Source organism: Ictidomys tridecemlineatus, chromosome 6 (assembly GCF_052094955.1).
Source record: "Ictidomys tridecemlineatus isolate mIctTri1 chromosome 6, mIctTri1.hap1, whole genome shotgun sequence".
NCBI lineage: Eukaryota > Metazoa > Chordata > Mammalia > Rodentia > Sciuridae > Ictidomys > Ictidomys tridecemlineatus.
In genome coordinates, this window is record NC_135482.1 from 188,631,105 (window position 1) to 188,657,055 (window position 25,951).

The following is a 25,951-nucleotide window of genomic DNA, read 5'->3' on the forward strand; positions in this document are numbered from 1 at the left end:
AAAATGAACCTATTATGTACTAATAAAAACATTTAAAAGTAAATAATTCCTTCAGTTGGGTTAGTTATCTTTTTATTAATAAATTATAAGAGTTCTTCATATGTTCTAGCTATGTCCCTTATCAAATATATGATTTGTAAATACCTTCTCCCGTTTTATGAGTTATCTTTTTCCTTTTTTGATAGTGTCCTTGGAAGTATGAAAGGTTTTCATTTTTATGATATCCAATTTATCTGTTTTTTCTTGTGTTGCTTATACTTTTGGAGTCTAAGAAATCACCACCCAATCTAAAGTCAAGAAGATTTAAACCTACTTTCTTAAAGAGTTTCATAGTTTTGGGTCTTACATTAAGGGATGTGCTCAATTTTGAGGTACTTTTCAGATATGGTACAACAAAAGGATTCAACTTCTTTTGCACAGAGTTGTCATAGCACCACTTGATGAAAGACTATTCCATCTCCATGAAATGTTCTTGACTCTTTTGTTAGAATGGCAATTATAGCTCCAATTCTTTAGTTTCTTATAATTTTTGGTAAACAAATCTTATACTTATTTTGTTAAATTTGTTCTTCACTATTTTATTACTTTTGATGTTATTGTGAATGTAATTATTTTAATGTCATTTCCAGTTTGTGATTACTAGTGTATAGAAATAGAATTGAGTTCTGTATGTTGCTTTTAGGTCCTGCATCTTCACTGAACTCTTCAACTCACACTTCTTAAAATGTTCTACAATGGGGCTGGGGTTGTGGCTCAGTGGCAGAGCACTTGCCTGGCATGTGCAAGGCACTGGGTTTGCTCCTCAGCACCACATAAAAATAAATAAATAAAATAATAAATTTTTTTAAAAAGTCCTACAAAGCCCTTCATGTTGGGCCTCCATTACCTGTTCAGAGCTCTTCTTCATCATACAGGTATAGGCCACACTGACCAATTTTTAGTTCCTATATGATTCCATAATTTTTTTTTGCCTCTAGGCCCTTGAGCATGCTGCTTCCTTTGGCTAAAATAAAATAAACCTTTTAGTATTCTCATTTCTTCTTATCCTTCAGGTCTCAGCCTAACTGTCACTCTCTCTGGTCCAAAGGTGCCTCTCTCTCATGCCATCAAAAAATTCTCCATGTGCCTGTTTCTGAAGCCCTTATCCTACTATATTGGAAATGTCTGATAACCTATGTTTGTCCAGACCAAGCTATAAGGTCTTCAAGGTCAGAGACTATGTCTGTCCTATTTACAGCTCTATCCCCAGGGTCTGGCCAAGTGGCTGATGTGTAACAATACTCAATGACTATTTTGTTAAATAAATGGTAACATCAAAGTCAACAGATTATCTAGTCTAAGCCTCCCCATTATATATATGTTAATCCTACATTACCTATAATAAAATAATTAGTGGATTTGTTGGTAAATTTATTTTCACAGACCAAAAAAAAAAAAAAACTCACAACTCCAAGGCAGCTTAATCCCATGCCTTACAAGGATCTCTCACTCTCTTATAAGCTAAAACTGACTGAAGTATGCTCTGTTGACAGCTGCTCTATAAATATTTACTGAGATAAAACAGTGGAGCCCAAGATTCTTCACCCCATACAGCACCTAAGCATTTGTCAATACAGCAAGACACTGGGGGAATTGGAAGGTCAAGAAGACAATCAACAATGATAGAGGCTGTTGTACATTTCCTCCTTCCCGGAAAAAAAAAAAAAAATTATTTTATTCTTCCACAACTTCTCTTTTATATTCTCTTTATCTACCTTATATCCAGGGTTCTCAAAGATACATACACACACAAACCACTCACTCTGTTCAGAGAATTCATGCCCATTGTTCCTCCTTGACTGACAAGATGCAAAATGCAGTCAATTAATGTACCTTTTGACTTAGTCATGCACAGCTTTTCTAGTCTCAAGCAAACCTAGAAAGCTCAGATCTAGACCTTGTCAGACCAGGAGGCAGCTTCAAAGGGTTTCAAGCCATAATGGACGATATGGCATACAGGCTATTGATCTTCCCTAGGATCCAAGGAGGTTTTCCTGACTCTCTCCCCAGCCCTGCTGCTCCCAGAAGACCCTGCTTTTCCTCCTATCACAATGCTCCAATTTTCCACTAGTAAACACGTATTGCTCTTGTAATAAAAGGAAAAAAAATTTTTAAGTACCAAAGGATGGTCCCCTAAGAGCATATGAAAAATCATCTTCTTATAAACCTAATTTGGCAAAAATTTTGCCACAAAATTTTAAGTGATTTTAAACTTTAAAATAAATAGAACTTGTATAAAGTTTACATGAGTTTTATAGTTCATTGCCCCTACCAGGCAAAGTTAGAATGACCTCATGAAGAAAAACAGGGAAAAAAATTGTTTCATTGTTCTAACTTGTCATTTTATATTCTGACAAGTTTTTAAATCACAAAGCATACACTTATAACCTCATTATTAAGCATCATAAATAAAAAGGAAAACCATTTGGACTCAGTCTGCAGAGACTGATTTCCTTCCCATACCCTCGTTTTCCTAAAGACACGGAAAGAATGAGGTACGCTGTCTGCATTTGCCCAGCAAGCCTTCTTCAACAGGATATCGCCATCGCTGCCTGCTTTTCTGCTTTTTGTTCACTGCTTGGAACAGGAAAACTTGCTTTCCTGCTTTCTCAATACCAAATGGGTAGTCCTATGAGGGAAAACATCCCCTCAGAATCCACCCTCAACTGCACAGAAGGCAAGAGAAACAAAAGCTGGTCCATTCTCTCCCCAAATATTCCCTTGGCAGGCAGCCGAGGACTGCACCAGTTCAATGGTTTGATATCCTGTCTCCCTGGCAGAAAAGAGAGGAAGAATTATGAAGTTACAGGCTCAGAATCCCAGAGTCTGCTCCACTGGTGTGAAGATCTGCTGGGCATCCATCATGACTCCATGTTTCTCAGAAAGACAAACCAGCCACTGGTGAGACAAGGGGCAGAATTAGGAAAAGGCCTATGTGAAGGTGCCCAACCTAGAACACCAGAGATCCACAGAACTCACTCTACATAACAGAACTGTAAAGAAGGGACTGCGGAACAAAAGGAAGAACCAAAACTGAGACTTGTGCAAGGGCCGGAGATGTAACACATATGAAGCCATGGGTGCCATCCCTACATCCTAGAACCACCAAAAAAAAAAAAAAATTGTGCAACATGTCTACTTAGGCAGAGTCAAGGTATGAAAGGTAGGAAAGAACAGGGACAAATAAAAGATGAAAAGCATATTTAGGGGTCGGTCACCAAAAAATGTGATTCCCTATTCATGTCTAATAAGCCAAACCCAAACAATACTACTTGGTGGGGACCCAATTGCCCTGGCTCAAACTGTGGGGAACCCCTTCCTAGCCCAGAAGGCCTCACCCAGCAGGGAAGACACACATTACTAGCAATGCTTGTGCTTGGCCTCACCTGTATGGGTGCCCACATGTCCACACTTTCCCGGACCCTGAAACTCCCTCAAGTCATAAGATTCCATGTGGTTAGGGTTTCCTTCCTGTCAGGTACTAAGATGAGCATACACCTGCCTCCCAACCTGTCGACTTCTCATTCCTGCTGCCCAAACCAACCACTTAAAACACATAAACCACAGAAAACAACCTTCAACTACCTTCTCCACAAGGCTTCTCAGACAACATACAGGGAAGGTCCACCTTCTCTTCTGATCTTCTGGAGACCAATACTTTTATAAAATACAAATAGTAACAATTAATAAATGAAATAACTGAAGGCATACAAAAATATAAGCCCTGATTTTATTAGATTCAACATATTTAGAATTACCCCACCAATTACTGTCCCTGTCTCTTCACAGGTCAATTACAAACAGTTCACAGAACAATCCATGTCTGCAGATCTCACAATAAGGAGCACATCTTAAACATGAAATGGAAGTTCAACACCTTCACTTCCTTAATTCCTGTTATGCTTCTCCACAAAGACCTTCGGCTCTTCTTCCATTTGTGGTAAACTCTCAATTATCTTCCTCCTTTTTCATTTATCAGCTCCCTTCACTAAGTAGCTCCCCCATTAACCCTCAAAAGTGTCTCGGTAAAGACTAGATATAAAGACAAATCATCATTGACAAAACTCTGAAAGGTAAGAGAAGAGGAAGCTCTTGTACAGGACAGCTCCAGAAGGAAATAAGACATGAAAACACAGTTATCATTCTAACCTCTGTCACCAAATTAACTAATAACCAAGTAGTAATAACAGTACTTAGATATCAAAGGTCGATGGGATTTCAAAGAGGAGATATCTATAGTTCTATGAAGCAAAAGAATCCAAGAGAAGCACTTTTACATATATAATTTAACAATCTATGCAGTGACTTTGCTTATATTTGAAAATGCCAAAGACGTTCATGTGCAAACATGAACTAGACCCCTGTTGCACAAGAAAAATCATGTATTTTCTCTTATCTAGAATAAGTAAACCATAAAAACATGCATGAAAAAGGTAACCAATGACCTAACTACATATCCTATCTCTAAATAATATTTTATGAACCTATCATTTTTTAAACCCTCCTTAATTTTTCCCTTAGAATGGGATAGTAGAAAAGACATTCTAGAAACTGATATGAAGTCAGAACATCAGCTCTGAAGACCTAAGAGTAGAAAAGCTGTTAAGGGACTTCATAGTTAAGCACACACTGATTATGACTGGGTATTTTAAAAAGGACTAGATACATGGGTTTTAAAGCGCTCTCTAAAAACTGAAGGCCTCTGATAGCTCATTGCTAACCATTTTCTGTGGTGATGGTTTTATAACAGGAGATGAGATTCTCATCTGTCGGCAATGGTTTATCCTAAAGCATTTGAAAGTGAAGAACCTGATAAATTCTACACTCTCCTCAAGGCCTGTGGGACAGGGGTGTGTGTTCTCAGATTTCTACCTCACTGGTCATGGTGAGGCACAGCTGAAATCAAAGGTTACATTCAATACCTCCTGCCTCCTACCCTCACCTTGCCAGGGAGTGCCAAGCTCACCATGGTCTGGGGGTTGAAAAGATTAGTATTTATCAAATAATTATATACTCTAATAGATTCAAATGCCCACTGGCTTCATCCCAAAATATTTTTTACACATAATTTACACACTTTCAGACCTCCCTCATTACCTCTTCCTTCATCAGAGGGGAAAAAGTCCATTTGTTCAATGTATGTGAGAAATCGTTTTCAAACATTGATAAAATACATATATTCATTACCAATCAAATACCTGCTCATTTCTTTTTTTTAAAAAAAAAAGGGCATTCAGTTTCTTTTCTTAGGTTCTTTTTTTTAAGTTGTAGATGAACACAATACCTATATTTTTATGTGGTGCTTAAGATAGAACCTAGCGCATCACACATGCTAGGGCAAGCACTGTACCACTGAGATACAACCCCAGCCCCCTTGCTCATTTCCTTACCCAGAGAATTAGCATAATCCACACATGTCCTGGTTGGTAGAAAGGAAAATAAAGAAATAAAGCCAAACAAAGCTCAAGTCTAACCTAACTAACATCTATATCCAAGCTCTCTGCCCCCATTCATGTCTAAATCACTTAATTCCAAGGACACTTGTCACTATACTCCCACAGCTAAGTTCTGATTACTTACGGCCTTCCAATTCAAAAGTCCACATCAAAGAATAAAATCAACTCTTCACACCTGGCCCTTGTTCACCCTCCTCAATCCCTGAGTTACCCAAATTTGTTTACCCCTAAATCTCCCTATACTTCATCAGACTCTACTATTCACTGTTTCACAAATATTCCATGATTTCCTTTCTCAAATCCTTCACTCCTACAAGTCTCTCTATCTAGAATAATTTTCATTTCAGATCTACTTTCAGCTCCAAATGCCATCTCCTTTGTTAGGCTCTTTCTGATTCCCCACTTTACTTATAATTTCCCAGTGATACAATCCCCTACTTAGATATGTATAAATCTTATTTTGTAATCTTGTCTCCCATATTTGTCTGCCAACAAGGTGGGACATGAATCATCCATCCTGATTCTTCAAAGTACCTGGCACAGTGCTGGGCACGTAACAAGATTGTGCATGGCACATAGGAGGGACTCGACAAATGTGCTCACTTAATTGACATGCAAGTAAAATTAAAAGTCTACCCATTCAGGGTCAGGCGCAGTGATGCACACCTTAATCCTAGCAACTTAGGAGGCTGAGGCAAGAGGATCATAAGTTCGGGGCCAGCCTTAGCAACTAAACAAGATCCTGTTTCAAAATAAAGAGAGCTGGGATACTATAGTGATACATGCATACCCATGTTTATAGCAGCACAATTCACAAGCACCAAACTATGGAACCAGCCTAAGTATCCATCAGCAGATGAATGGATAAATCAAATGTGGTATATATACACAATGGCTGAATAGCCATAAAGAAAAATGAAATTGTGTCATTTGCAGGAAAATGGGTAGAACTTGAGACCATTATGTTAAGTGAAATAAGTAACACTCAGAAGGTTAAAGGTCATATTTTCTCTCATATGTAGAAACTAGAGAGGAAGAAAGAAAAGAAAGGTGAGGGTTGATCACGTAAAAAGCACAGGAAGATCAGTGGAATAGAGCAAAGAGACCAACAAATGGGATATAGGCCAAATTATATTGTTATATTATGTGCATGTATGAATATATAACAACAAATCCCATCATTACGTACAACTATAATGTACCAATTTTAAAATGTGGAGGAAAAAAAATGGCACCGATAAATAAAAAGGGCTGGTGATATCCTCAGTGGTAAAGTGCCCCTGGGCTCAATCCCTAATACCAGAAAAAAAATGTCTATTCAGATTATGTGAGAATCAGTTTTCAAACATCTATAACATACTTGTTCATGTTTATTCATTTACCAAATACTTGCTCATTTCTTTACCTAGGGAATTAGCATGATCCACACATGTCCTGAATGGCAGAAAGGAAAATTTAAAAAAATATAAAGATTAAAAAAAAGCTCAAGTCTAACCCAACTACCTGCATTTTTACATAAAAACAATCTTATTATTTTATGAATAAAGATGTTTCTTATCATTTATCTAGAAACAATGACCAGTAGTTCTCTTACTAGTTACACTATTACCCCAACTGCTTCCAAAAGCCCCTAGGCTAAATATTTCTATCTATCAAAATATTACTATCTTTTAAAACCCCAAGCAATAGTACCATGCAAATCTATGTTCCATGGAGCTTAAAGTCACTGATTATTTATATACAAAACGGAATTTTTTCATGCCCCATTCTTACAATTCGGATTATTTTTAATCTTGAGCTCCACAAAAAAAAGTTTCAGTTTCAAGTCTAAAGAAAGCAGAAGTTTTACAGTTCTGCACCTTCATACAGTATGTAAAGAACTACAATATTATAGTACTTTTAATTCATGTAACAAATTTAATGTCAATATATTATATTGTTGAAGTTTAATATGGCTTTTGGGGTTAATTAAGGACATAGTCAAGATTCAAATTCCTCCATATTTGGGAGATCTTTACATGTTCTAGATGCCAACAGAAAGAGATCTATTAAGTGCCATTTTCCCTAGTAAGGTTAAAAGAAAATTACCTGTGTCCAGCTTTAAAAAAAAAAAAAAGCTCTTAATTTTAGGACTCCTTAGGATGTTAACAGCTACATTACCATAAAATTAAAAGCCTCCAGTCCCACCTTTCTAGCCTGTTCCTCCACTGTTCTGACCCTCAATTCTCAATGAACTCTTATCATTGATGGCAGTTTCCTTTGTCCCTATACAATACCTTCACAAGACAGTCCACCACTACTCCCACCAGTAACATATCACTAGCTCCATATTTTCTGGACCTCAAGAAAACTGAGTAACTGATGTAGGTCTCAGCATGCTTCTGCTTCCCAGAAAGCTGACTTCAGACTCAGTACCTTCTTACAAATTCCATCCAGCTGGTCACAAAACTCCCTTCTTTCTTCCAAGATAGAGGCAGAGAACTCTTAAAGGGAATATCAACACAAAAGCTTCCAGGGCCCCATCTCTGTTCCTTTCCTTTTCTGGAATCCTCACTCCTTGGGGACAAGGTCAGTGTCTTAAGCAAATGTTTATCCTTTAATGTCTGTTAAGTGAATAAATGATCAATAACAACCAGAAATCACCTGAATACTAAAGAACTAGAGTCTTAAAAAACTATAATAGTGTTGCATTTTTCTCAGCTAATGTCATCCTTCAAACTTAAAAATTACTCAGAATCTGCTAAGATCCTCACAAGGCTTCAGGGCAAGATGTCCTGGCCTAATAATGTAGAAAATACCACAAGGGAAACATGGAGCCGAAAAGACTAATTTCCATCTAGCTCTGCCATCTCTTCTCCCAGAGGTCATTGAAGATGGACATAGGCTGCAAGCCTGCACCACACCAGGCTCAAAACCCAATGACTTGGTCAGAAAGGAACCAACTCTGGGCTGGTTAGTGTCTTCCCATTATATAAGTGACATGAGTAGGCACCAGACCAAGACCACAAAGAAGTACAATGGGCAGCACCAGTCTTCCTGACCTGAAATGCAATGCCAGTTCTCCCAGCGAGGTGATGGGGAGATGGGAGATGGGGAGGGCGAGTTTGGGGCTTGTTAGAGGATATCCAAAATACCTAGTCTTCATGTTATAAAGACAAAAGTCAGCATTTTTTTTTTAATTCTAACAACTAAAGTCAAGGGGGGAAAAATATCTCTAATTCTCTCAAATTATGGGAGCTATTCCAAATCCCCTCCCTCAAATAGAGTCTTCTACACCTACCAAAGGAGCCCATCTCCACCACCCCAAAGGGTCTCCAAAGTCCACCATCTTCAACCCTTCTCATCTTCAGCACTGAAATTCTAGCCCATGATATAGAATTTATCAAATGTAACTGTCCCAATTCAAGAAACCATCTACTGTTGGTGATCTCTCCTTCCTCATGCCACCTCTTACATATTACAGAAAGTTCAACATCAATGGGTTTAAGCTGCCCATTATTAACTCTTCCAGAAAAAAACAATGTTGATCAAGAATCTGAGTTTTCAGTGGCAAACTATTAAAAATGTAATACCTTCATTGGTTTTTCACAAAATCACCTCCAAACAAGTCAAAAAGCATACACATTCTTCAGTCTCAAAAAAAAAATCATATAATAGCAATTTTCTAAAAAAAAAATAAACATTCTCTCATCACACATATCAGAAGGTTCTTAAAAGAACAAAGAAAATAAAAATGGAAAATGAGCATAGTAAAAGCCTGGGAAGAAAAAAGTTAACTTTAAGAGATTTAATATTCTGTAAATTGTGGCTAACATAATAGTTTATAAATGAATCTAATAAACTATAAATATTATGGCCTTCTGCTATCACCATAGAAACTCTGCTTTCTACTGAAGAAAGCAACACTGTGAGAATGACAGAATAAATAAGTCCTCCGGCTGATCTTAGAAAAGCAACTCTTTCTGTAATAAAACTTGAACCAAAATTGCCATTTATAACTGGTTTTGTTTGTTTGTTTGTTTTAGAGAAGGCAAAGCAGCCTGAAATGTAAATGCCCTAGATCAACACGCCTTATTCTACAGTAACAAATTTTAGGTTAACAATGCATAGGAAGGTATTTTTCCTCAGGTCACTTAATTATTGGAATGAAAGTACATGTAAAACTATGATCTTTCATCCTTAAATAACATTATTTGATTACAAAATGTATTCTTTCTTCTTGAATAAGTTATTGTCAAGATCTCTTTTAGATTAACTTTGTAATTCTTGATTTTATTTTTTGTCTATTTCATCCTAATACCTTTTAAACACAAATGCAATACTTCTTTCATGGTTGGTAGAAATATGAATGTCATTTTCACTACAAACTGGTCTGGGATCAATGAAATGTAGAAGCAAGGAGGAGATCCATCATACAAACAGATGTTTCATAGTCTGCTATTGTCTCATTACCCTAGTCAGTAAAGACACTTGATGAAATGAGGAATAAACAAAATAAATTAAAGTCTTTCTTATACTCAGGGGAAAAATCCACTGGATCATGAGTCAGCAAACTAGATTTTGTTCTTGTCTCCACTGCTAACTAGCTATTACCACAGACAAGTCAGTTGCCATGATGGGCCTCATCTCCTCTGTAAAATTAAGGAGCTAGACAAGAAAAGCTTGAAAAACGCCTTTCATCCCCAAAACAGTATGACCTCATCTTCATATCACACGTTTCCATCAATCCTGAGAACTCATGGTACTTTCCAAAAAGACTGGTGTTACCCAATTACTAGTTTTCAAGAAACTCTGATTTTTAAATTATATCTTAAAATATTCTTTTAGACAATCCCTGCCTTTTTGTCAGGGGGCGGGATGATGGGGGCGCTATGTTGAGTGACCTTAAATAAATTATTTCATTTCTCTGTTCTTCAGTTACCCCACCAAAAAACAAAATAATAAAACTATCCATGTCTGGAGTTGGAATTGTAGCTCAGTGGTAGAGCATTTGCCTAGCACATGGGAGGCACTAGTTCAAGCCTCAGCATCATATAAAAATAAATAAATAAAGGTATCTGTCCATCCACAACCAAAAAAATTTAACAACAACAACAACAAAAAAAAAAAACTATCATGTCTACCAATCAGATTTTCCAGAAACACAGACAAGAATGGTTTTCAAATAAATAAATAAATAATGATGAAATTGTCAAATACAAACCAGGTATGGGTGGTGCACAATGGTAACCCCAGCTCCTCAGGAAGCTAAGGCAAGAGGACTGCAAATTCACAGCCAGCCTGGGCAATTTAGCAACATCCTGACTCAAATTAAAAAATAAAAAGGGGTAAGGATACAACTCAGTGGTAGTGTCCCTAAATTCAATCCCTACTACCAAAAAAAAAAAAAACTTTCAAATGCAAATGTTCATTATTTCACATGAGCCTCTTTCTTCTACTAGCATTGAATGCAAAGCTCTTAACTGATCAGTGATATTTTTGTTACCAAAACATATGTGTGTGTCCTTGCTTCAGGAACGTATGCAGCATTGCCATGCATACCTGTATAGGCACTAAGATATACAAGAGTAATTTTCAAAGAATACCAATTTTAATGTCTAAGTGTAGTACCAAACTTTCCTTACTATATTCACTGCATTTGCTTTTTTCTTGATAGATCATCTACTCATTTATGAAAGTAAAGCAACTGCAAAATATTAGAATAAAGAAAAAGTCACATTCCTATGTTTTTGTGTATTTCCTCCCAACTTTTTTCTTACACAGAAGTTATAATTTACACGATTGTGACCATACATATTTCTATACACTACTACTTTTTTTACTACTTTTTGTCCCATGGTAGAAATTCTCCATCAGCAGCACTTTCAAGGGTTAAATGATATTCCTTCAGATTGCCCTCCTAAGTAATAACAGCATGCACTTAGTGGGGATTTCCTGTGCGCCAGACTGTATTCTAAGTGCTTAATGTGCTACTGTGTGCTTCATCACAAAGATCTCTGGGATAAATGTTATTAAGATGCTCATTCTCTGGATGAAGAAACAGAAAGTAGAACAAGGAAATGCAAGAGCTGGGACAGGAGTCTCCTGAGCCCAGGTCATACCCACTGTGTCCTACTGCCATCCCTAGCAAGAACACGCAGGAACTGTGCTCTACCACCATATTCTATTTATACTCTACTCATATTCTATTTATATTCTACTCATATTCTATTCATATTCTACCACCATATTGCTATTTAATTTATTCCTGAAACAAAACAGAAAGGTTTACTAAAGCATCTGTAAGATCATAAAACCTTTTCATGAACAAAATACTGCTTTTTAAAAAAAAAAAAAAAAGTGAACCATTGCTATATGACACTACTTATAATTGTTTTTAACTTAGCATGATTAACTTTAACATTTCTATATCCACATCCCTGAACATCTATTTTCTATTACTCTATTTTCTATGAAAACAGAGTATATGGATCTCTATTACATACATTCAGAGTTTCAGAATAAAGTTCAAAGGGTCAATAAACTTCTGGATAGTTCATGGCCAACAGCTTCAGATACACTTTCAGTTTAATATTCCATAAATGAGAGAAATCTCTTGTCACACCCTCACACTGCCTTAATTGCATTCATCCCTGTCAATTTCAAAGAGAGGGAACGGGAGATTCAAAGTTCTAATCGGATTATAAGTCTCCTTGCTATCAACTAACTCTGAGTCAAAAAAAAAAAACAGAAAATAAAATAAATGCATGAATAAGGAGCCAGAAAAGAAATAGAAAATAAAAGTGTAAAAAAAAAATAAATAACTTTACCATCCAAGTGTTTCTTGAGGGTTTTTAAAACTCATTGTTCAATGAATTAACAATACTTCCAGTGGTTTTTATCAGTTGTATTTTTGCTTTATTTTGTTTTTATCTTCTGAGAAATAAGTTACTAAATACCTAACCAAGAGTTAGATCCGTGTGTTCTTTTACATCTGGGGGCTCTAAGAGCCACTGGTAAAAATGAATGGTTCCCAAAAAGGAAATTCTTTAGAACACTATGCAAAGATCATATGGAGATACTGATAATCTGACCAGCTTTTTCTACACTAAAGCAAACCAGGGCCAGCCTCAAAGTATAATAAAATTCTTAAGTATAGGGAATATCACTGAATTTACCACAGGTGGCAATGAGAAACTCATAAGATGAAACCTGTGCACTGGGAAAGTATTGGGAAAGTGGAATGATTGAAAGGGACAAAGGGAGAGAAATTAGGGGAAGTGGGGCCTCAAAAAAAAAAAAAGGACGAAATAATGAGGTATATAATCTTTGGGATTTGTTTATTCATCAAACAAAAAAAAAATTGAGCCACTGCTATATGCCGGGCACTGGTGAACCCATGGTGAGATGTTAGTAAGGGAAGTCTTATTACACAAACTGAACATAAATAGTGCTGAGAAAAGACAAGACAGGCAGACAGGTTTTAGTTTGGGTGAACAAGCTAAGACTGTGAGTACAGTTCCCAGAGACCAAGGGGAGTGGCTTGGCAGCTGAGGAAGGGTGTAGGGGGTGATTACTGACCCTGGCAGAGGAAAGTGCTTCTGCTGAGGCCCTGGGGCTTAAGAGAGGCTGGCGCATAGGACCATTTAAAAGCCCGGCCAGTAAGGAATGGGAGGATGATGCCTCGTAAGGACAGCACCTACAAATCAAAGACAGTGGGCAAGCACTGCTTCAGTATTCAGAACTACCCTTATGAATGGAGTAAGAATGGCAATACAGAGACCAGACAGGAAGGACCCTGCTATTGTAGGGACCAGGACAGAGCAGGAGATGGAGAGAAGGGGATGTCAGGCTGCAGAATACCTTAGTGTTGCTCACTTAAGATCCAAGTTCTCCTTGCAAATCATACAGAAAGGACTGTCCTTCCCTGCCCTCTGAAATTAGATGTGGCCTTTGGGCTTGCTTTAATCAATGAAATGGGAGTCACCACATTTTGGTTGTCCCTACAAAAACATGCCATGTTCAAGATGATGGCTGTCTCACCAATCCAGGTCCAGGACAATATGGAAGTTGGTCTCCAGACCACCCTTCAGGGATAGTGGCGGGTAGAAGTAAACTTTGATGGTAGTGTAGGGGAGAAATAAACTTTGCTACTTTAAGCCACTGACAGCTGAGAGTCCTTAGCCAATAATGAATGACTCATGATATAACAGAACATAATGGAGATAACAATGCTTGGGTGGCAAAGGCAAAAGGAGATGAACAGCTGGGCACAGTGGTGCACAACTATAGATCTCAGTGACTCGGAAGGCTGAGGCAGGAGGAATGCAAGTTCGAGGCCAGCCTCAGCAACTTAGCAAGGCCCTAAACAATTTAGGGTGACCCTGTCTCAAAATTAATAAATAAATAAAAAGGGCTAGTATGTGGCTCAGTGGTAAAGTGTCTCTGCGTTCAATCCCCAATACCAAAAAAAACAAAAAAAAAAAGGAGATGAAAAAATAAACAATGAAGGAAACAGAGAATTAACAGTTGGTGATGATAAAATGTTGTTTCTCATTAAAGAAAAAAAGAAAGCAAAAAGGATCATGAGGTTAGGAATGAAAAGTGACAACTTATGTTTCATAGATGCTGAACTTAAGGGGCCGATAAGAGAAACACGTACAGGTATCAGGAAGGATAAAAGAAAAGTAGGGCTGTGCTGGGGAACTAAATTATGGAAATCACAATGACATTCTGGTGCTCCCTTCAGAGTGAAATTAAACACTTTGAGAAGGTGAAGAAGACTCCCTTTAGGAACGACCCTGTGTGGTGAATGCAGCAAGGGGAGAGAGTGAAGAGTCAAAGGTAGAGATATCAGGAGGAAGGAGGAGACTCAAGATAACCCTGTTTCACAGAAGGGGACCAAGGGGTTCAGAGTGAAATTAGGGACACTAAGGATAGAAGTAGGTCACAGGGGCCAGGGAGCTGTGTATATAGAGGCAGATCCAACAACAACAAAAAAATAAAGGATGAAATAATGAGGTATAAGAAGAGAGTGGGGTCACAGGATCAGAGGAAGGAGCCACGGCCAGGAATGACAAGGGCAGGGGGAACAGACAGAGTCTGACAGCCCCGGGAGTGTTAATAGACTCTCAGGTTCTCATCTCTTCCTCACTTAACCAAAATCTGAGCAACTTTTTTTCAGATGAAATAAAATCGCAAGACAAATATACAACAGAAATTAAATTAACTATCTTGTAAAAATAAGTGGCCTTCCTCTGAGGACTATAAGAAATGTGGTCTGTGATAAGAATCCATTTATCATAGCACATTCTCAAAATCATTTCTCCTGTCAATCTTTTTCAAATAGTAAAAGTAATGCATGCCAATTGTAGAAATCTGAAAAGATCAGAAAATCAAAAAGACAAACTGTAAACTTCTCCATAACCCCGTATCAAGGGATAAACACTGGTAACATGCGGCATTCTGGTTGGTGCAGAAGGCTACACATGCGTCATGCAGATGGCTAGTCAACAGATGTGCAGATGGATTTATGCTAAAGAAAAATGATTTTATGACAGGCACAGTTCTTAAACTTCATTCTTACCAAAGCTACATTCCGTATCTCATAGAATGTCTTATGTCCGAAAACCAAAAATGTTTTTTCAATCTTTGAGTTTTGTGGGAATTAACATGCCTGATCAGATACTGTGGCTAAACAATTTTGTTTTGTTTATTTCTTTACATCCCTCCCAATCTTTTTTTTTCTACACATACACTTCGTAAAAACACAACCTGGTTCATAGTGTGCTTATAACTTTGTAACCTGGGCTTTACTCCCTTTAAGAGTAATTTTAAATATAACCAGCCACATTTATTGCCAGAGTTAACAATTCATTCGTTTAATCCTAACAACAACCCTATGAAAAGGTACTATTATCATCACCCATTTTTCTGAGGGGGGTGGGAGGGGAGTTTAGCACCTTGCCCCAGGTCATACACCATTAGTAGCAAAACAAAGGGGACCTGGAAACTAAGCAGCCTGAATCTAACATACACACACACACACACACACACACACACTTCTTTCCAGTACCATCATGTAAGAATTTTCTCAAGTCATTATTATTCTAATACAAAAATCTGATGGCTTTATAAATGGTCCACATTCCAATTTATTTAAACCACTATTAGGACCTTCAGATAGTTTGCAGTTCATCGGTAGTTCACATTTTCTGCCCTGAACATTTCATAGTGCTTGAAGCCACATTTTCAACACAGTGATTCCAGGCACTATGCTCTGTGTACTGGCCATGGCAGGGGAACCCCTTAAGGTTCTTGATTCATATATATAGCCTCACTGCAAAATGGTTACACCACCCATCCATCATGTTATACACTTCCAAGAGCCATAGTTCTCAAAAAATGCCATATGAGTTGCCCTGGAGTTGGAATTGGGGGGGGGGGGCTGCAAACAAAAGTGCTCAATTCACCCCATCATTAAAAATATATTTTCTATCTTTGCAAATCTCTTTACCAAGAATGGCAGGTTATTTTACTTAATGTTTATTTAATCATTAGCAAGAGTAAATACTTTTTCTCTGCTCTTTATTGGCTAACTATATTCCTTTCTTTGAGGAATTGCCTATTATTGTCGTTTCCTATTTTTCTTTTTTTCAACAATTTTTTAAAATATTTATTTTTTAAGTTTTAGGTGGACACAATCTTTATTTTACATTTATGTGGTGCTGAGGATTGAACCCAGTGCCTCCCGCATGCTAGGTGAGCATTCTACCACTGAGCCACAACCCCAGCCTCCGATTCCTATTTTTCTACTACAGTGTTTCTCCTTTTAAAATTGATTTGTAAGATTTTTTTAAATTTAACTTTCAGCAAGAGATTGAGCACTGGATAAATAACCAGAAGGCAAATGCTGCTTCTAAGCTTACTGATTGATTTTAACTGTACGGTACTGATGGCACACAGAACAGATTTCTGTTAATATGGGAGGCAGGAAGCTAAAAACCTAGGGCACGAAGTCACCATGCCTGCATTCAACACCCAGGTCCTCCACCTATAGTCATTACCTTGAGATGACTCCATCTCCCCTATGTGAAGCTCTCACCCACATTCTAGGACATTATATGTGCTCAATAAATGCAGTTCCCAGAGACAATCAAGATAATCAATATTTTCCTTTATGAACATAATAAAAGTTTACATTTATTAAGTTCTTACTACTAAGTACTTTACATGCATTACCTTATTTAATATTTATTTTTTAAAACTCCTTAAGATAAAAACATCTAAGAACCCCAATTCTCAAATGAGCAAACTGAGGTTTAGGTAGAGTTAGTTTCTCAAAATCCTTTGCTCAACAGTGCAAAAACCAAGACTCACTTCCAAAGCCTAGGCCAAATTGGTTTTCTCCTGTATCCTCAAGCTTTAAAAATACCTCCACACTTATATGATTATTGGTTCTTTTTATGCTGTTTCTTTTACATTTATTTATTTAGGTGTGTGATGTAAGGTGGGGCTCTGACATTTTTTCAACACTCTTTAATGAATGGTGCACCCACCATATTTGACTACTGTTCCCCCAAGGCATCCTAAAATGCTTACACATGCATAGGTCTGTTTCTGGGTTATTCTCACAGGTCTCTTCTCATTCCTAGGCCTGCATACTACAAACAGTCACATTACTGACTTCCAGGATTACACTTAAGGGAAGATCTCTCTAAGAAGCATATGTTCACGGGCTGGTTTAAACCTCTGTCCTAAAATAGGTTTCAAAGACAAGAGAAAAAAAAAATCTGTTTTGTGATGTGTCCTCAGCCAATACTTGAATCTATACCCAAATTTAGCAACTATATTTCTCAAAGCTTCTCTCCCTTCCTCTTAAAACTTGCTCATCTTTTTTTTTTTTTTTTTTTTTGACAGGAGCGGGTATTGGGGATTGAACTAAAGGGCACTCAACCACTGAGCCACATCCCAGCCCTATTTTGTATTTTATTTAGAAACAGGGTCTCACTGAGTTGTTAAGTAACTCACCATTGCTGAGGCTGGCTTTGAACTCACGTTCCTCCACCTCAGCCCCCTGAGCCACTGAGATTATAGGTATGTGCCACCGCACCCAGCAAAACTTGCCCATTTTTGCCCAAGGTGCCCAAGTAGGCTTTCTGGCCTACCTGGGCATTCTAACCTTTTGATCAATTTCTTTTTTTTTAAATATTTATTCTTAAGTTTTAGGTGGACACAATATCTTTATTTTACATTTACGTGGTGCTGAGGATCAAACCCAGTGCCTCGTGCATGCTAGGCAAGCACTCTACCTCTGAGCCACAACCCTAGCCCCTCAATTTCTTATTCTTTCCCAGAAAATAAAAACTTTAAAATCTCCCTTATCTCTGTATTTTCCAGGTCCAATTCAATTCTTCATAAAACCATTGCACAAGTACATGTTTTCTCTGTGAGTTCACCTTCCTATTCTCTGAACCACATATTTTATTCTTTCAATGATGCTACTTTGTACAGTTACCATATTTTTGTTGATGTCCACCTGTGTAGATTATAAATCCTTCATGAGCAAGGGCCCACTGAGTGATACATCATATTCTCAGCACCCAGCAGCAAGTCCTAACTTAGAGCAGGCCTTCAGATATGTGGATAAAGATTTCACAATTCTGTCCCTCCTAGTTCGAATGCCCTCTTGTCTAATATTCATTGTACTAGGAACCAAAGAAATAGAACCTGTTGTTGATTATCTTGTTGGAGATGGGCCTCCACCCAGCTTCCTGTATTTTAGGACATTTCTGTTAGGACTCTCCGAGAGGGTGGAGAAACAGTGAGTTTCAGCTGTCAGCTTACTAACATATCTGATTTTAAATTACAGCCAAAATGAGGTTTTACCTTACCTGGGGATTTCAAAGAACACCCCTACTAAGGGTCTCACATTACCTCAGATAACACTGGAATCTTGAGTTCATGGAGTGCAGCGGGGCAAGGGAGGCCTCAAGAAGAGTGCAGTATATTATCTTCCTGCCTTCTATCCACACTCCTTCAGTAACACAAAGAAATATTCAGCAATGACCTGAATTGGTGTCATTTCATTTCATATTGCTGGATCTCAAAGGGGTATGAAATGGTACCCTTGGCAAGGGACTGACATAGAAGGAAAGTCTGAAGCTGAACACACCAAGATAAGATCAGTAAGGAAGATGAGCAGCCAGATAACTTGCATATTAATACCCAAGTGCAAGATAGTCTGAGCACCCATGCAAAGTGTCACAATATTTACACAAATCTTTCAGGGGAAGGATATTTTTAGTCCTTGGGTGATATATTCTCTTAGATCTACACCATTATGATGTTGCCTTTAATATATCTGAAAGACCTGAGCTAAAATTCCTTCAGGAATTCTAAAAGAAATCACAACTCAATCCTTGTCAGGGAATTATGGGGGGTGGGGGGAGACTGGAGAATGAATTCAGGGTCGCTCCATTACTGAGCCACAACTCCAACCATTTGTATTTTCAGATAGGGTCTCACTAAGTTATTGAGGCCACCCTGGAACTTAAGATCCTCCTGCCTCAGTCTCCAAGTTGCTGGGATTATAGGAGAGCACCCCTGCATCTGACTATTTCTAGCTTTTCTATTTGGGTCACAGACATTTTGAACATCCACCCTTTCTGACTACTGTAAATTTGTGGAAAGCTAATTCTGAATTTGTGAATATTCTTATTCATTACCAAAAAAATCATAAATTACTTTTCCTACAGCTAGGAATGGTACTAGTAGTACTTCTACTACTCTTACATAAGTAGCTTAGAATGAAAGTCTGTTGATAGGATAAAAGCCTCAATAAACAACTTGTACAGCTCCTTATTTAACAGAACAGGAACTCTGAGGTTCTAAGAAGTAAATGTAACTATTCCAAGAGAATTAAATAGCTGGCAGCATGTATGCTTCATCTGTACTGCTCATTTAATCCTCCCAACAACTCTATAAGGTAAATACAATTATCATCTCTACTTTAGATGAGAAAACTGAGATCCTACAAGGTTAAGATATAATATCAGAGACAACACAGGTGGAAAGGGCAGAACTGGAATTATAATCCCTGCCCTGAACCACTATCTACAGGATTAAAACATAGAACTTCTAACCTCATGAACGCTCTCTCAGTCATAAGTCATTCTAAGACTCACAAATGAGCAAACCACATTTGAAAAGGGCTGCAAAATTTTTCTGGATCTTAATTAGAACAAACTAACAATCAAAGATATTATTTAAAAATCTGGGAAATCAGAATAACACATCAATGAACTATTATTACTTGTATCATATGACATTATATAAGAAAATATTCCTGATTTTTTAATAATATATACTAAGTGTACAGGGTAAAATGTTATAAGGCTTAGAACTCAAGATCACAACAACAACAACAACAAAGGAAAACTGGGACAGATTGAGCAAGTGTGACAAAATCCTTATAATCAGTGAATCTCAATTATGGAACATGAAGGTTCATATTATTCTTTCTACTTTTTTGTATGCTTATTTTCAAGTTTGTCATATATATTAATGCAAAATAATTTATAAAGGCACATAAAGCTGAGTCCAAGAAAAATGAAGCTATCAAAAATGATAATTATATGAACACATATCACTCATATTTTAATGTTTATTCTTTAATGGCAGTTTTTATTACCCATTGAACCATTTAATTTCATCGTTTCTGATCTGATCTCACAATGGTCCACTCATCAATATTTGAAGTGTGGGAAGATATAATTAAACCCACACATTGTTAATTTCTTTTTAGGCCATCTGCAGAACTACTTTATTAGTCAGCTAGTTAAGAATATTCATTGAGCATTTATTATGCTATGGGTATTGTATAAGTGCTGACCCAAGTTATCAAAGAGACAGAGCAGAGTAATAATACTTCTATCCAAAGTAGAAGGTAAGGCTTGGTTTGAAGCACTGTCTCCAGAGAAGAGCAGGGTTACTTTCTTAGATCCTTATTCAACAGAGACAGGCCAGAATTTATGTGGCAGGTGTACCTGCTGTGACTTCCTGGCACACTGAGCAGCAAGAAGCAGCAAGAAGTGGCAGAATACCAGGTAGGAGGCGAGGGGCAGGAAGTTTATGGATAATTCTGAGTGTCTGTAAGCTCTCCCAGATTTCTCCTTCTGCAATGCAGAACCACTATAATGCATTTTCCACTCAGCCAAGGAGCCCCTCATGCACCTGAGTAGGCCCACTGCTTTCCTGCATTTTATAATTGTTTCATCACAGGTTCCATCAGACAAGTGATCACAGGCAGATAAGACTAAGAATTTAGACACCAGCCAGGCATCTGGTCATGCTTAAGGGTGTCCAGGGAGAAAGGATGTTCTACTAAAATGTCATGAGGTAACAGCAGAAATGTATGGATATGGGAATGGACGATACTAAGTCACTATCGGTAGGCCATCCATTGTCAGAAAGGACATATATTCAAGGACTGCTGTATATCAGTAATAAGAGGTGTAGTACCTGTGTAGGCACATCTATGCTCTATCTAAATGTCTTATTAAACTCATTCCTCCTCTTCAGCTGGGTCTGTTATGGCACAGCAAAATGTCCTATGGACTCTTCTTTTGCCTCAAAACCCTTATGAGCACAACAGGCCCCAGTTTAAAAAGTTCCAGGTGAGGGACTTGGGTAGTGGCTCCCTGACAGAGCATGAACGAGGCACTGGGTTCCATCCTCAGCACCACATAAAAATAAACAAAAAAATTTATTTAAAAAAATAAATATATATTTTTTAAAGTTCCAGGTGAGAAAAGAAAAGACGCCCCAGAGGTTGTGGGCTTTATCATTAACATGCTCTCATTGGCAAGTCAGAAAGATGCAGGCAGTCATACTTAGGCCAAAGCAACAGATGTTATCTGAGGTTTTGGAAGATATGGCCAGGTTCTGCTCTACTCCTTACCATCAACTTATCAGCTTCACTATGTTTAGAGACCCAGAACGTCTGGACAACCCCTCACACACAGCACCACAGAAGCCAGAGAATCGTTTTGAAGGCCCATCTTCTCTCGCAACGTTCCAACAAACAGCACAAGTCACCTACCCACAAACAAGTCCCTTAAGAAAACAAATGACTGGGACAATGAACACAAGGAGCGGCTAAAAGTTTCCAGCTGCCCCGCAGAGCTCGCTCCTGCTCATACTCAGCTACACTCCCGCACCATCCAGCCATGAGTGTGCTGCTTTTCCAAATACAGCAGGACCAGCTCTAGCTGTGGAAGAGTTGATTTAAAACTTCATCTTCCTCACGTCCTGAGGCCTATTCGTTTAAGGCATTCCACCACGGCCAGATTCGTCTTGGGCTGCTTGCTTTGCCTGCCTCAAATCTCCAAACTTTACAGTAATTTGCACGAATGCTGAAATACTACGAGTTTCTATGGGCCCCCTAAGCCTTCATAAGAGGAGGCCAAACCCTAAGATGCCAGCTTAAGGTAGCAGGCGGAGGAGAGAATGTTGAACCCCTTACATCCCGAAGTTCAGCCCACCCTAGGATCCGCGGGGGCTATCGCCCACTCTTGGCGGTCTGGTACAGGAAGACCCCACCTCCACTCTCCGCGTCGGTCCCCTCCACAGGTGCCGTCCCCTCCGTAACACGCCAAGAGTGGCAGGCTGCGGGATGGACGGGGATAGGGGATAAGCGAAGTAATTTCCCAGGAGGCCGAGTAGATAAAGCGGGGTGGAGAGTTGAGGCAGCGGGCTATCTCACTCGGAGGAAAATCCCAGGAGGCAAGGGGCAGCAATGGGGAGAGAGCACGCGGACTTGGGAAGGGTCTGCGAGTTGCTGCCCTCCAGGATCTTCTCTTCTCCCCAGTCCAACCCCCTCTTCTTCTTTCCCCACAACCTCTAAAGCCCGCGGATCCAGCGCAGCCGATGTAGAGGCGCCCGGCCCCGCCGCGCCCGGCTACCTGCGCCGCCTCCCGCCTCCCTCCTCCCTCGGTCGGTCCCCGGTCGCCCCGCACTCACCAGGAACACCGAGCCGCGTACCACCTCCGACACGCTCTGCCGCAGCTCGGCCGCCGTGCCCGGCTTACTCAGCGCCCGGGTGAACTTCCGAGTCTCCGCCGAGGCGGGCAACAGCGGCGGCTGCGACATCCTCCTGCCGCTGCTGCCTGCTCCTGCTCCCGCGGTCGGGCCCGGCCGCGCCGCAGCCAGGTGCGCCCTCGCCGCCCGGGCGGCTCTGCACGCAGCTCCCGGCGCCGCCGCCCGCTCGCTCCCCCCGCTGCCACCGCCGCCGCCGCAGCCCGGGCCGCGCCCTCCGCGCCGTGTCACTCCCGGAGGCGCCCTCCGAGGCGCCCGCGGCCCTCAGTGTTCTGAGCAGCGCCCGGGCTCGCTCGGGACGACCGTGTGTGGAGACGGCTCCCCCATGCCACCAGCCTCCCTCCGCGGCCGCTCGCCGGGCCGCCTCCTCGGGGCGGGGTGTCCGGCGCGGCGCGGGGCGGGGCGGGGCGGCCGGCGGGCGGAGGAGGGGCCGGCGCGGCAAGACGGCGGGCTCGCAGGTCCGCGCGGCCCGGAGCAGTAGCGGGGCGGCGGGACCCCTATCCCAGGAGGTGCGGGGCGCACGTCCGAAGACCCCAGACGAGGGTCGCGCATACCGCCCGCGGGTCGCACAGCTTTAAGAGCCCCGCCGCGCTCGTGGGGACCGCGAGGTCCCAGTGGGGTCGGGGCTTGGAGACACCACACCCAGCTGACTGTCCCGGCGGAAGCCCGGGACGGAGGTCTAAGGAAAGTGGCCTTCATGCAGCACCGAGAGCAGAGAGCCCTCCTGAGACCACGGCGGGGGGACCTGGACGGAGCGCTCTGGCTCCGGACCAGAATCCGCCGGGTCGCCCCGGAGGCATCGGTAGGACCAGGATGACGAGGACGGGACGGGCGTGTGAGACTCGCAGACCGGGCCCGCCTGCTGCGTCACCTTGGACGTGGGCAAACTTCTGGGCCTCACTTATCTCGTCTGTAGCCTGAGAACAACTGCCTGCGGGGTCGAAGTGACCCGGCGGCGCCGACTGGGGCCCCTCCGCAGCCCGACAACCGGGCTCGGTGCCGGGAAACCCGGGATGCGCCCGCCTGCGAGCCCACCGTGACCCCGAGGGCCAGCGCTGCTGGTAACCGCCTTGCCTAGCGAGGAACTTCTCACACAGCCTGTCCCGCTTCCCATCCCTAAGGGGCCCCCGCGCCTCCTATTCCTTTTTCCCCTCTTTTCTGAGGAAACCCTGCGCAGCCTCAGCCTGTCCGCGCCGCAGAGAAGGCGCGCGGGCAGATTTGCACTTGGTCCGCTGCGCATGCTCGGTAGTCTGGGTTCGGGCGGGTTATGGGGCGGGGAGCCTATCATAAGGGGGTTCTTCTGATTGGTCGGGCTGCTTAGGCCACGCCTGTCGGCTCGATGGACAGCTACTTACCTGCTGGATTGGCTTCCGCAGTGCCCTATGGCCTTGCAAACCCGATCTTGGGGTATTCCTAGGCTCACCTCCTGCGCAAATTCCCTGAAGCTTCGTAACTCGCGTCCCTGCGTTAAAAAAAAACTGCCCCATTGCGTCCCATTCCACCAGAGAGCCAAACACCCGCCTTAAGCGTAATCTTAAAGCGGTAGGGGAAAATACCACATCCTGCAGAAAGCAAAACACCACCGTTCTGGACTTAATGAGCAGGTCTGGCACATAATAAGACTGGAGATTAGGCATGCAGTAAGCACTCAATAAATGCTTACTAGATAGGATTGTTTTCTTAGTGGGATGGTAACCCTGAGTGAGCCTGACAGGTTGGAAGATAAACAGAACAAGGGATGAGTGATAAAAACACTAGTGACACATACCAACCCATTTCTTCCTCATGAAATGAAGTAATGACTAACACATGCCCAGGCCTCTGAGAAGTATAGTGGCCCCCAACACAGCCAGTGGCAAGTACAGCAGTCTGCAGGCCAGCCTCCTTCTACAGGGAAACTGATACTGTTTCCGTATAATCATGCAGAGCTGGCATTTACACCTCTGAGCTGCTCTGGGATATGTCAACCCTGTTCTTTTCTGAACTGTTAGATACTAGTCTGAATCATGAATTAAGTTTTTCTCTTTGAACTTCTGACTCCTTTAAATGTCCTAAACAATATAAACTTTTCCCTAGTTTTGTTACTTTGTTCTCTAAACCACATCTTCTTTCATAGAAGGCAAACAGATTTTATATATTTTTTAAAACTCTTTTTTTAATATTTATTTTTTAGGTGTAGATGGACACAACATAATGCCTTTATTTTTATGTGGTGCTGAGGATCGAACCCAGGTCCCCCCAGTGCTAGGCGAGCGATCTACTGCTGAACCACAATCCCAGCCCCAGATTTTATATTTTAATTAAAAAAAAAAATCCACTCTGACTCATAGTATTCTAGAGGAATCAGTCCACAACCTTAAGTGGAAAGTTCTTTTTTCTGTCCATTGTCAGTGTTTTGATGATGGTGTTCAGCCTGCCAAATGTCACTGATAAAAAAAGAAAAGAAGCAGCCAAGTCACCCTACGTTCTAGGGTTTTGTTTTCTTTATTCTTTCCTTTTGTTTAAGTGCAATATTATAAAAGAAAAGAATATCTATTTCAGCCATGATCCTACAACTTCTGAATTCTGTACTTCCGTACTTGCTTGCTGGTTCAGTATATCCTGAATTCATAATTTTTCTTTTCTTACTGTTAATGTGCTAACAGTAACTATTGACAATGTCTAACCAAGTACAGGTTCTTGCAGTCATGGAAATGTGAACTAAGTCCAGGAAGGCAGATTTGCTTAGCCTTTTCTTCCTGGTTAAGAAGTGAAGTGCAGGGCTGGGGATGTGGCTCAAGCAGTAGCGCGCTGGCCTGACATGCATGCGGCCCGGGTTCAATCCTCAGCACCACATACAAACAAAAGATGTTGTGTCCGCCGAAAACTAAAAAAATAAATAGTAAAAGAAGTGAAGTGCATTGGTGACAAATAGAACATTCCTCATGTTTATGCTTCAGCAGAAACACTGTATGAGTTGAATTGTCCTCTCCCTGCAAGAAAGTCCTAACGCTGGCACCTGTAAATGTGGCCTTGTTTGGGAATATGTCTTTATGGATGCAATCAAGTTAAATGAGGTCCTATGAAATTGAGTACAAATGGCCTCCTTATTAGAAGAGACACTGATAGCAACACTGGGGAGGGACACGTGAGACCACAAAGGTAGGGATTGGAGTGATGTATCTACAAGCCCGTGAATGCCATGAAGCTGGAGAAGCCAGGAAGTTTTCTTCCCTAGTGCCCTCAGAGGGAGCGTGGCACTAGTGACACCTTGATTTCAAACTTCTAGCCTCCAGATTTGTGAGACAACAGATTTCTGTTCTAAAGTACCCAGTTTTTGGTACTTTGTTACCAAAACCAATATATTTTAAATGCATTTTTTAAAATTCCCACCAGAGTGG

General features: G+C 40.7%; 1 protein-coding gene across 6 annotated transcripts in view; it reads right to left on the reverse strand.

Moving 5' to 3' along the window:
* Dock9 (dedicator of cytokinesis 9) overlaps positions 1 to 22,946 on the reverse strand; it is a 286,979-nt gene extending 264,033 nt beyond the window's left edge. For all 6 annotated transcript variants that reach the window (XM_078016277.1, XM_078016273.1, XM_078016264.1 and 3 more), the window contains exon 1: positions 22,497 to 22,946. In XM_078016277.1, the coding sequence (XP_077872403.1) occupies positions 22,497 to 22,625 (129 nt within the window). In that variant the 5' untranslated portion in view covers positions 22,626 to 22,946. The remainder of the gene's footprint in view (positions 1 to 22,496) is intronic.
* Between the last annotated feature and the right edge of the window lie 3,005 nt (positions 22,947 to 25,951).